General features: G+C 32.8%; 1 protein-coding gene across 3 annotated transcripts in view; it reads left to right on the forward strand.

The window, feature by feature from the left end:
- Positions 1 to 13,486, forward strand: part of LOC149776435 (natural resistance-associated macrophage protein 2-like) — a 117,812-nt gene that overhangs the window by 95,550 nt on the left and 8,776 nt on the right. Inside the window, exon 15 of one of the 3 annotated variants that reach the window (XM_089940848.1) lies at positions 2,996 to 3,091. The exons of the other annotated variants lie outside the window; for them this stretch is intronic. Coding sequence (XP_089796974.1) covers positions 2,996 to 3,070 — 75 coding nt within the window. The 3' untranslated portion in view covers positions 3,071 to 3,091. The remainder of the gene's footprint in view (positions 1 to 2,995; positions 3,092 to 13,486) is intronic. 3 annotated transcript variants of the gene reach the window in all.

Raw genomic sequence — 13,486 nt, forward strand, 5'->3', positions numbered from 1 at the left:
ACATTGTAGTGATATGACTGAAAAATTGTTAAAGCTAAGTTAAAAATCCAAATCACACACACATTATGTTTGTATAGTTTAAATTATTTTAATCAAGGGCTGATAATGCAGATTTAAGCAACTGCCAATCAGATTAATTGACCAAATAATATCTCCTTTATATATTCTCTTGTAACTTAGGTATTTCAAAAGAATGTGAAAAATTCTAGTCTAAAATGAGAAAGAGCAAATGTCCTTTATGAAATGGTTACAGTGAAAGAGGTTAAATGTTACGTACATGTAAGGTATTGCTTCTGATGTTAACCAACCCAAGACATCAAAATATTCCTTGTCAGAGTTATTTCTCCTATATTCAAGACGTTTTTAAATGCATTCAGATGCATACATAGATAAGTGCAGATATTAAATTTAAAATTTAAATAAAAACAAAAACATTTATTTTAAAAAGGATGTGCAGAAAATAAGATTGTAAACAATACAGGACAGGATTATAGGTAAAATTTAAATGTATGAATAATAAATGGGATCAGACAATAAGCAATGAGATTCTAGCTAAAGCACTAAAGAAACACTTAATGATAAAACAACAAGATTACAAACAGTAAATGATTAGTTTCTAGCTTAAAAGCAAAATGCAAAGGAAAAGCAGGGGACTTCAATTCCTCAAATATTTTGTTTATTCCTGTGATTTCATGCAAAGAAGATCATAAACCAAATAACAGAGCCAATTAAGATATTTTGAGTTGTTTTTGTTGGTTCTAATGGCACTTTCATTAAATAAGAAATATCATTTAAATGCCTTTCCCAAGAACACCTGAGGTTGCTGACCCAGACAAGTATTGAATATATGATCCTTAGATTATGGGTCTGATGCTCTTCCAGTTGAGCAAGGCTTTTCTTTCATTGCGAAGTAAAGAATATATATATATATATATATATATATATATATATATATATATATATATATATATATATATATATATATATTAGGTGCATGCATCATTGGCATTATCATGGATGCTCCTTTCATAGAGGATGGTTCACAATTTCTGCTAGAAATTCATTTAAATCATTCAAGTTTTTGCTGTAATTCATACAAAATCTTCACTTTCTACAGTAAAGAAAAAAAATATGACATGCAGTGAAATCTTTATGAAGTTATGAAGTGACTGAATTTTGATGGTTGCAAGCCCTTTTGCATTGTAGATCAGATTCTTTCCACTGACACATTTTCACTACTCACAAGCTGTACATATATTCTCACTGCCACCATTAATGTGATGAGATCATTAGAAAATTGTATTTGTACAATTTTAATTATGAAGCAAAAAAAGAAATATGTTGACAATTACTCTACAACATTTTTTCATTTGCAGTTTCAGTTATATTTTATTTATCATAAATTCAATGCTATCTTTTGAATTTATCCAGTTGTTATTTTATTTAAATACACTTTTAATAAAACAATATACAAAAGCAATGCTTATCATACAAAACTATATAACATAGAAAACTTAATTCATAATTTTTTTTGTTAAAGCATTCCAGATGAATATAAATGATTAAAGACAATGTATTGTTCATAGAGAAAATGTTGCACTCGGAATTTGATAGTGATGACGAATAGTTTTAAAGATAATGTAGAATATCTTCATTATTACCATGTTTCATATATATATATACTTGACAGACCTGAACTATTGCAATGACTGACATGGGAAACATGTATAATACTGGTACCATCATTGATGTACAGCAGGTGTTTGGTGCCATTTACTATTAACTACCATATATACATATACTCATTTGTAAGTCAAAGCCAACTGCAAACAACATAGACCCTGATCTGTTGTCATATAATATGCCAGCAGATCTGGGTCTGTGTTATTTGTTCTAATGTTTACTCCTAACAAACTGCATAGACCAAGATCGGGCAGTGCATTAATGCAATTGTAAATCAGGGACTGTGCAATTTGCATTTGAAGTGGACTTTATAAGCGAGGATATACGTTACTGTGAATTCATTTATTTTCATGGGTATCAGTTTTCTGGGTAAAATATCACATTTTTGTCAGGGTATGGTAAAATATCACATTTTTGTCAGGGTATGGTAAAATATCACATTTTTGTCAGGGTATGGTAAAATATCACATTTTGTCAGGGTATGGTAAAATATCACATTTTTGTCAGTCTTTATCTTCATGGATTGAGGAAGGAACGCTTTTTTTGTGCATAAGGAGTATTATTCATTGGGTTTTTAATTTTTGATTTTAAGTAAACCACATCAAAAAATATTTGTTTCCTACGAAAATTACTGAATCAACAGCATGCAAATTGCCATTGATGTTTCCTTGATGTTTTGTTTTCCATTATCTCTGAAATTTTTATTAATGTATCCATATTCTGACTATATATGATTGATGTAAGTTTACAATTGTAGCAAATTTAGCAATGAATCTAATTTCACAAAAATGTTATGCTCATTTTGCAGTGAAATCATATTGGTAATATTATGAGGAATTACTGAGAACCACTGAATGATTTTCAACCCACACCCATATATACAAGAGCTGTTGATATTTGGTGCTGTTTTCTTCTAAGGACAGAGAAACTGTTAATCTTAAATGTCAAGAATTAATATCAGTATTTTACCAAAAGTTTACATTGCTAATATGCAGAAATTAAAAATTAGCAAAACTTGTATGTGGTTGCAGTATCATTATTATGGATAAAACAATATGCCACATATTGATGCATATCATGGTGCAGATCATACAGTATGATACATCAGTACACATAAAGAAACAAAAGACAAACAACTAATAATTAGTTATGGCCATTGGAGACTGAAATTAACTAGCACAAGGTAAATATACTTTTGAATCAGTTCTCCCCCTTTAGTCTCAATGTGTGTATCAAAATTGCAAAATTATTGATGTATCAATACATAAGTGAATCATTTCACCTGTAATCATTAAAAACCTGTATGTTTCAGCTGTGTCCATTCCAGCCTCCCCGTGTGGAAGAAATGTCCGAAGGATATCACCTTATTGAATCCACATCTGATTGATCATAGCATAGCATTGCATAGGTCCAAGATTTCTCTTTTTCTTCTCTCCTCAAACTGTGAATTCATTTATTTTCATCTTTTTTTTAACCTTTGCAAAAACAAAGAATTTTTTTCTGTGGTTAAATTTTTAGATATCCTGTTGATGTGCTGCTTGATCCAGTTGTCTACAAAGAAGGACCAAGTGCTGCTTGGTCCAGTTGTCTTCAAAGAAGGACCAAGTGCTGCTTGGTCCAGTTGTCTTCAAAGAAGGACCAAGTGCTGCTTGGTCCAGTTGTCTTCAGAGAAGGACCAAGTGCTGCTTGGTCCAGTTGTCTTCAGAGAAGGACCAACAGGGTTATTCTAGGAGAGGCTTCATTAAAATTAATTTCTATACAATCATACCAAAACATCAGCTGAATGCACAAAAATCATGCATAATTTTTACAAGTTCTACCTTAATTTCTTTGTTTAATCTCTTTACATTGTAACATTCCCCCCATTTTTTGAAAATAGACAGATGAATTTCTTCCTTAAATTTTTAATTCAAAAGCAGACCCTGGATCATTGGTAATTTGGTCATTTTAAATTTATAGTCTGTAATAATCACAGAATTCTGATTTATTGAAAATCTATGAATATAAGTGGAATTCACAGTAGTTATAGACCCCTGTTTCACTTAACACATCTCAAATTTGCTTTTAAAAAGTTGTAATAATATTGCAACATTTTTTTGCTTATAAAGTGCACTCATTTGGCATATAATGTGATCAAAAAAATTTTTCTAAATTTTATTTTAGTGTGGAATATTTCTCAATTTCTTTCTTTAAGAATAAATAAAAGACATACCCTACCATTTGAAAGTTGACTGGACTTGTATTTACTTGTCAAATAAAAATCTTGTTATGATCAAGGGTAACTGAGTGAATGGGAAATCTAAAGTGGAGTAAACTTTTAGAGATTTTTAAATGAAACAGGGCCCGTTGAGTGAGGTGCATGGTTCTTTACTTATCTCCTAATCCATAAATTTCTTTCTTTTTAGTTCTGTTTGTTATTTTGCATGCATCATTTAAGATCTACAGATCATTGACCAGCAATCCATCTGTTATTACAAGTTTTTTTTTACCACTACTACTAAACTACTAAGAAGATTACTAAGAAAATTTACAAACTCATTCATCCTAAAGTTTTGTTGGTCCTGAATGAAAATGGTGGTCCACAGACAAGTATCACTGCCATGGTGGCCATCTTGAAAATCTTATTCACTAACTAATCAGATGGTCCTATTAACCACTAAAGACTTCTTATGATGTCCAGTTGTTCCTAAATGAAAACGGTGTTAATCTTCCAATATGGCCTCCACAATGGCCATCTAGAACATTGTGTTATTTTGCTATTTCTCCTGAATGGACAGTCCTAACAAGATGAGGTCTTCACATCAAGACTTCTTATGTCTAGTTGACCCTGAAGGAAAAGGCACCAGCCTGAAATCCACCTTGGCTGAAATTGTGGTCATCTTGAAAATCTTATTCACTAACTACTCCTAAACAGATGGTCCTATTGACCTGGGGTTTCCACTAAAGACGACTTCTTATGATGTCGAGTTGATCCTAAATGAAAATGGTGTCAATCTGACATGCAACATGAATGAAAATGGTACCAACCTGAAATCCACCTTTGCTGAAATTGTGGTCATCTTGAAAATCTTATTCGCTAACTACTCCTAAACAGATGGTCCTATTGACCTGGGATTTCCACTAAAGACTTTTTATGATGTCTAGTTGATCCTAAATGAAAATGGTGTCAATCTTACATCCAGTATGAATGAAAATGGTACCAGCCTGAAATCCACCTTGGCTGAAATTATGGCCATCTTGAAAGTTCAGAGTAAGCTGGACAGTCATATCTACACTTGTCCATTCGACTTTCTGTGATATGTAGTTGATTCTAAATGAAAATGGTACTGATTAGACATTCAATATGGACACAACAGTGGCCATCTTGAAATTTTGTTATTGCTACTTTCAGTAAAAGACTTTTTATGATATGATATTGGTCCTAAATGAAAATGGTGCTGATCAGACCTTGAAACATTTGTGAGTGCTTTTTCTCTGGAACAGATGGTCATATAAAAGTTGGCTTTTCACTAAACATTTGGTTTACATGAGTGTTTGATGTCAAGGCAATAGAAGTAAAATACCATCTTCACAAACAAAGTCAGGGCTGATCCAGTGGAGGTTTTGAAACCGCACCAGGTAGAATTTGAACCCGCACCAGGTAGGATTTGAACCCGCACCATTTTGGTTTCTAGTCTGACATTCTAGCCATTTAACTTCAAGATTTCTTACACAAATCTTGTTCTTACTCCTCTTAAAAGTATGGTTTTATCAGCATGAAGTTACCACTTAAACACTATGTATAGACATTCCTATAATAAAATCGTGCTGATCCAACCTCCAAAGTGGTTTTTTTAACTGCGGTCCTGGAAATATTTGCATGCGGCTACTTCTAACTGTATGGATATTCATATCAACATGGGGTTTCAACAAAACACTCTTGCAGTATGTAACTGGTTCCTAATGAAAATGATGCTAATCTGACCTCCATCATGTACCATAATGCCAATCTGACCTTCATCATGTACCATAATGCCCATAATGACCTCCATCATGTACCATAATGCCAATCTGACCTCCATCATGTACCATAATGCCCATAATGACCTCCATCATGTACCATAATGCCAATCTGACCTCCATCATGTACCATAATGCCAATATGACTTCCATCATGTACCATAATGCCAATCTGACCTCCATCATGTACCATAATGCCAATCTGACCATCATGTACCATAATGCCAATCTGACCTCCATCATGTACCATAATACCAATCTGACCTCCATCATGTACCATAATGACCATCTGACCTCCATCATGAACCATAATGCCAATCTGATCTTCATCATGTACCATAATGCCAATCTGACCTCCATCATGTACCATAATGCCAATCTGACCTTCATCATGTGCCAAAATGCCAATCTGACCTCCGTCATGTACCATAATGCCAATCTGACCTTCATCATGTACCATAATGCCCATAATGACCTCCATCATGTACCATAATGCCAATCTGACCTCCATCATGTACCATAATGCCCATAATGACCTCCATCATGTACCATAATGCCAATCTGACCTCCATCATGTACCATAATGCCAATATGACTTCCATCATGTACCATAATGCCAATCTGACCTCCATCATGTACCATAATGCCAATCTGACCTTCATCATGTACCATAATGCCAATCTGACCTCCATCATGTACCATAATACCAATCTGACCTCCATCATGTACCATAATGACCATCTGACCTCCATCATGAACCATAATGCCAATCTGATCTTCATCATGTACCATAATGCCAATCTGACCTTCATCATGTACCATAATGCCAATCTGACCTTCATCATGTGCCATAATGCCAATCTGACCTTCATCATGTACCATAATGCCCATCTGACCTCCATCATGTACCATAATGCCAATCTGACCTTCATCATGTACCATAATGCCCATCTGACCTCCATCATGTACCATAATGCCCATCTGACCTCCATCATGTACCATAATGCCCATCTGACCTCCATCATGTACCATAATGCCAATCTTGGAAATATTTATTCTACTTTTGGACAAATGGTGGCATTGAAATGGATTTTCAGTCAACATTTCTTGCAATATGTAAATAGTTCAAAATAAAAATGATGCAAAATATATCCACAGAGTTTGTGAAGAAGTTTGAAAGCCTGACCTAATTGACCTTGGGGTCAAGTTGAAGGTTATTGCTTTTTATTTACTTCACTGAGCTTATAAACACTATGAATTTAAACCTTTTCATTTTGTATCTAGGTTTTAACGCTGGCATTAGCTGTACTAACTTGTGAGCATTCTAACACAAACAAGTATGAATGGATTTTAACCAAACCCAGTTTGTGGATTCATCTGAAGAATACCTGGAACTATACCAATTCATTCTTGTTCTTTTTCACAACAATATGTGTGTATATCTTGGCATTATCTGATGCATTTAAATTATATCCTTGACATCAGGTTGAAGGTCAAAGGTCATGACAAAAAATTCTATACTCCATCTTGTTAGCATGTTCATTCAAGTGCGTAAGAAAATAATATTTGTTTGCTGCCAAATTTGGTATGTTGCTGTTTCACAAAATATTAGAGATAGATTCAATGCTCTGCAATTAAAAAGAATTAAGGGATAGAAGAGACAGGCTTCTCACTGAATTTTAGAAATTGTATTTGCCATTAATGTCAGTCCCTTCAAAGAACTCTTGTTTTTATGTCGAGCAACATTGAATTGCTGTGTATGGCAGAATAGTATATTAGGCATCTAAACTATTGATATCTGCATGAAATATGATCATTATATATCTTCCACTAAGTTGCAAATCATAATGTATAGTGCTGTAAAGAATTATATGAAAATATTCTTCTAATTTCATTTTAATTGTTATTAATTCTTACAGTCTGCCCTTATTTGTTATTGAGTTGCTATCAGCTGTAAATCTTTTGAGGCAATAGTTCAACAGTGAGTTTACATTAAATTTCAAAATGAAATTTCTTTTCTGGTTCACATGATGTAAGGGCAGCTGTGTATGCATTACTGGCTTGTGGTATTCTTTTCCTCTCTGTTCTTTTAGTAGTACGTGTTTCCTTCCTATATATGGTGGTTATTTTGTTTACTTAGACTTTTAAGAAATTGGTAACAGGTTTATATCAAATATGGACTAGCCTAGCTTGGCGGTCATCTCTGCGCAGGGGACTTAACTCTCATTGCCTCAGTATCAGTCTTCTATACCAATCTGAATATCATTGTCTACTGGTACTCTAGATCAGCATCTGTTAAATTGAGGAGATTCATGTTTACAAGAAAACAGCTTGTTGGAATTTTTCTCAAATTTAATAAGTGAGCATTAAGAAATATAAATCCCTCAAAGTGAAATTGAAGTCAGTTTATGTTGCAATGCTATTTTTTTAAAGAACATGTGTCTTTAAAAAATAAATGGTGATTTTATATTCATGACAGGTATTAATCGGGGGAAAATGGGTATCTTCATTTTGTAATGAGAATAGAGAAATATATATATATTCATTGTAATTAGTCTTTTTTATTCTTTTGTTTCTTTTCTTTTTAAAATGCTGACACATCTCACTGGTCAGATGCTAGTGTTTTTAAAATGACTAAGATTTATGTAGAAACAATATGTTATTATTAACCAAATAATTGCATATGTAACACCACTGGAGATACATTCTTCCTGTGCTTACTAAATAAAAGCATTATATGAGGACTTTAGCATATGTACTCATTTTGGTACACCATGAATTTTGGCCATATAACTTAAGATGATTGGTTAGGCTTGGTTTGGTTTAGTTGGGTTTGATACCATATTTCAGCAATGATAGGATATACATGGCAACCAGTGTATTTGGTGGAGACAGAACTCAGGAAGACCCACCAACCCAAGGGAAGCTACTGGTGAACTCTCTCACATACCCACATTGGTCAATCCCAGACTCAAAATCACATGGACAGAGGAGAAAAGTGTAAGTGGTCTGTAAAGGCGTGTGCCTTAGCCCACTTGCGCCCCCCCACCCCCCCGGCCATAGCAGAAACTATACAGTTATTCAAGTTTTAAAACTAACATAAAATAAATTTGTTGCAGTTTATTAAATATTTTTATGTACTAACAATTAACATAATGTAATCTAGGTACTCCTGTCAGTTAGAATTAATTAGTATATAGTTTCTGCCGTGCTTTTTTGCTGTCATATGGCACAAATATGTGGCTTAATGACCAAAATGGGAACATTAACCTTAAGTTCTAAATTTACTCTTAACAATGAAAGGTAGTTTTGACTGTGTATCTTCTTTCTTAGCACTATAAACAAAGTTTTACGAGCAGATGATTTGACTTTGTGTGTGAAGTACATCAGCTTTCATCCACTGTTTCTACTAATGTTTACAACAGTTTTAACATTTGGTGTTGTATTTTGACCATTTTGTTTTATTTACTGTACAAAAAAATATGTGATACACTTTTGTTGTGGATCATTTTGTTGAACTAGCCTTAAAAGTATTGGACATTGGTAAAAATGTCAGGAAATAATTCTTCGTATGTAATAAACTCAAATGGGTAAGTAGTCATACACCCATTGACTGTCCTAATGTGTGGAACTTTACTGTGGAACATGGGTGTGGCTGAATCAAGCATACACCCACTAGTTTGTTAAATTGAATAATCCTAACAGAATGCAAAGATCTAGATATGCTAGCACATTATGGAATGGCAGATCTGGGTCTGTGCACATTTTTCAGTTGGACTTTACTATTATGTTGGACCTCTGATGATCATTGTCTGAAGGGCATTTTCTTTGACAGGAAAACTTGATTTCTTATGAAGTAATTTATGTCCAATTTCAGTTGGGTGTTTTTCCAATAGAATCCATTGACGATTTTTTTATATATCCCATCTTGGTTCAGCTAGCATTTATTACATAAGGTATACAAGTGTGTCAGCTAACATTTATTACATAAGGTATACAGGGGTGTCAGCTAACATTTATTACATAAGGTATATGGGTGTGTCAGCTAACATTTATTACATAATGTATACAGATGTGTCAGCTAACATTTATTACATAAGGTATACAGATGTGTCAGCTAACATTTATTACATAAGGTATACAGGTGTGTCAGCTAACATTTATTACATAAGGTATATGGGTGTGTCAGCTAACACTTATTACATAATGTATACAGGTGTGTCAGCTAACATTTATTACATAAGGTATACAGATGTGTCAGCTAACATTTATTACATAAGGTATACAGGTGTGAGATAACATGAATCTTGGTAAGAAGAATATTACATATTGTAAGATATTCAAGTCAGTTAAATAATATTACATTCCATGAGCAACATAAACTAATTGCCATACTGAATTAATACGTTGGTTGAGTATCAGTTTTATGGTTCTGCTAAAAAGGTATATATATACATTAAGAATTAGTTTGTGGATTTACCATAGCCAGTGCTTTTGCTTTCCTTATAAATTGATTTCATTTCATTTGGTCACTTCATTAAACATTCATAGCAACCACAAATTCACAAAAATTACTTAATCATACATATTAAACTAGTGAACCATACATAACATTAAATTGGTGAACCGTGTATAATAGTAAATTGGTGAACCATACATAATGGTAAATTGGTGAACCATGCATAATAGTAAATTGGTGAACCATGCATAATTGTAAATTGGTTAACCATGCATAATTGTAAATTGGTGAACCATACATAATAGTATATTGGTGAACCATGTATAATAGTAAATTGGTTAACCATGCATAATAGTAAATTGGTGAACCATGCATAATTGTAAATTGGTTAACCATGCATAATTGTAAATTGGTGAACTATGCAGAATAGTAAATTGGTTAACCATGCATAATAGTAAATTGGTTAACCATGCATAAAAGTAAATTGGTTAACCATGTATAATAGTATATTGGTGAACCATGCATAATAGTAAATTGGTGAACCATGCATAATAGTATATTGGTTAACCATGTATAATAGTAAATTGGTGAACCATGCATAATAGTATATTGGTTAACCATGCATAATAGTAAATTGGTGAACCATGCATAATAGTAAATTTGTGAACCATGCATAATAGTATATTGGTTAACCATGCATAATAGTAAATTGGTGAACCATGCATAATAGTATATTGGTTAACCATGCATAAAAGTAAATTGGTGAACCATGCATAATAGTATATTGGTTAACCATGCATAATAGTAAATTGGTTAACCATGCATAATTGTAAATTGGTGAACCATGCATAATAGTAAATTTGTGAACCATGCATAATAGTATATTGGTTAACCATGCATAATAGTAAATTGGTGAACCATGCATAATAGTATATTGGTTAACCATGCATAAAAGTAAATTGGTGAACCATGCATAATAGTATATTGGTTAACCATGCATAATAGTAAATTGGTGAACCATGCATAATAGTATATTGGTGAACCATGTATAATAGTAAATTGGTGAACCATGTATAATAGTATATTGGTTAACCATGCATAATAGTAAATTGGTGAACCATGCATAATAGTATATTGGTTAACCATGCATAAAAGTAAATTGGTGAACCATGCATAATAGTATATTGGTTAACCATGCATAAAAGTAAATTGGTGAACCATGCATAATAGTATATTGGTTAACCATGCATAAAAGTAAATTGGTGAACCATGCATAACAGTATATTGGTTAACCATGCATAAAAGTAAATTGGTGAACCATGCATAATAGTATATTGGTTAACCATGCATAATAGTAAATTGGTGAACCATGCATAACAGTATATTGGTTAACCATGCATAAAAGTAAATTGGTGAACCATGCATAATAGTATATTGGTTAACCATGCATAATAGTAAATTGGTGAACCATGCATAATAGTATATTGGTTAACCATGCATAAAAGTAAATTGGTGAACCATGCATAATAGTATATTTGTTAACCATGCATAATAGTATATTGGTTAACCATGCATAAAAGTAAATTGGTGAACCATGCATAATAGTATATTGGTGAACCATGTATAATAGTAAATTGGTGAACCATGTATAATAGTATATTGGTTAACCATGCATAATAGTAAATTGGTGAACCATGCATAATAGTATATTGGTTAACCATGCATAAAAGTAAATTGGTGAACCATGCATAATAGTATATTGGTTAACCATGCATAAAAGTAAATTGGTGAACCATGCATAATAGTATATTGGTTAACCATGCATAAAAGTAAATTGGTGAACCATGCATAACAGTATATTGGTTAACCATGCATAAAAGTAAATTGGTGAACCATGCATAATAGTATATTGGTTAACCATGCATAATAGTAAATTGGTGAACCATGCATAACAGTATATTGGTTAACCATGCATAAAAGTAAATTGGTGAACCATGCATAATAGTATATTGGTTAACCATGCATAATAGTAAATTGGTGAACCATGCATAATAGTATATTGGTTAACCATGCATAAAAGTAAATTGGTGAACCATGCATAATAGTATATTTGTTAACCATGCATAATAGTATATTGGTTAACCATGCATAAAAGTAAATTGGTGAACCATGCATAATAGTATATTGGTTAACCATGCATAATAGTAAATTGGTGAACCATGCATAACAGTATATTGGTTAACCATGTATAATAGTTGTTGTTGTTGTAGGGTTTAACGCCATTTTTCAGCACAAGATAGGCTATACATGGCGGCCAGTATTAATGGTGGAGGAAGAACCCAGGAAATCCCCGGAAAGAACCACCGACCCTCGAGAAGCTACTGGCAAGCTTTCTCACATACCCACATTGGCCGAATCCAAGACTTGAACCTACGCAGACAGAGGTGAGATGGCAGTGATCTGTAACGGAGAGCGCTTCAGACCACTCGGCCACTCGGGCCCCCTCATGTATAATAGTAAATTAGTGAACCATCCATGTTGTCAAATTCCCAATTCAGGCATATTCCATTATTTGGTAGTTTTATAAATGTTATACCTATTAAATGCAAGTTATAGATTATATTTGAAATAATTTAACTCAATCACATTGCTGTGTAACATTGCCATTTTGTTACATTACAGTGTGACTTAAAAATAATTATTTTGATGCAAATAAATGTAAACATTATTTGATAAGTATCTATAGATCGCTACTTTGTACTGCAAGTGTCTTTGTTTCCACGGAAATAAATTTTGTAATTTTAAAAAAAAATTAAATTTTTTATTGGTACTTAAGATTCCAGGATTGATGAAGGGGAATTAATTGTACGGGAGGATCATGGTACATTGGGTCCTTAGATTCCTGATTTATAGCAGCCACAATTTCAAAAAAATTGGTACCACACAAAAATCATAAATTACATTGTGCATATTTACGAACAGTTCATTATTTTTGTGGGGTTCCAGTTTTGGGGGAATTTCATCATTGCTACAAACCATGAATATAAAGACCAAAATAATGTATCATTTATCAAAACAATAGGGCGTATTCCCACCACTTTCAAATCAAAAGGATCACTTCCCCCAAATTCACAAATATAAATACAAACAAGAATGTCCATTTTTTAAAACTAAGAAAATTGACGCTCACTTTAAAAAAATGAATTAACAATAAATATGCCAACTAGCATTATATTTTGTCACAGTATATCATTATTTTGTTCTAGTGGCCTTGGTTACATTGTATCTTATTTTTGTGTTTGAGTGCCCTTGAGTACATTATAACATATAATTTTTGTGTTTCAG

This window comes from Sinohyriopsis cumingii, chromosome 18, assembly GCF_028554795.1.
Source record: "Sinohyriopsis cumingii isolate HCF-2022 chromosome 18, ASM2855479v2, whole genome shotgun sequence".
In the NCBI taxonomy this organism is placed as follows: domain Eukaryota; kingdom Metazoa; phylum Mollusca; class Bivalvia; order Unionida; family Unionidae; genus Sinohyriopsis; species Sinohyriopsis cumingii.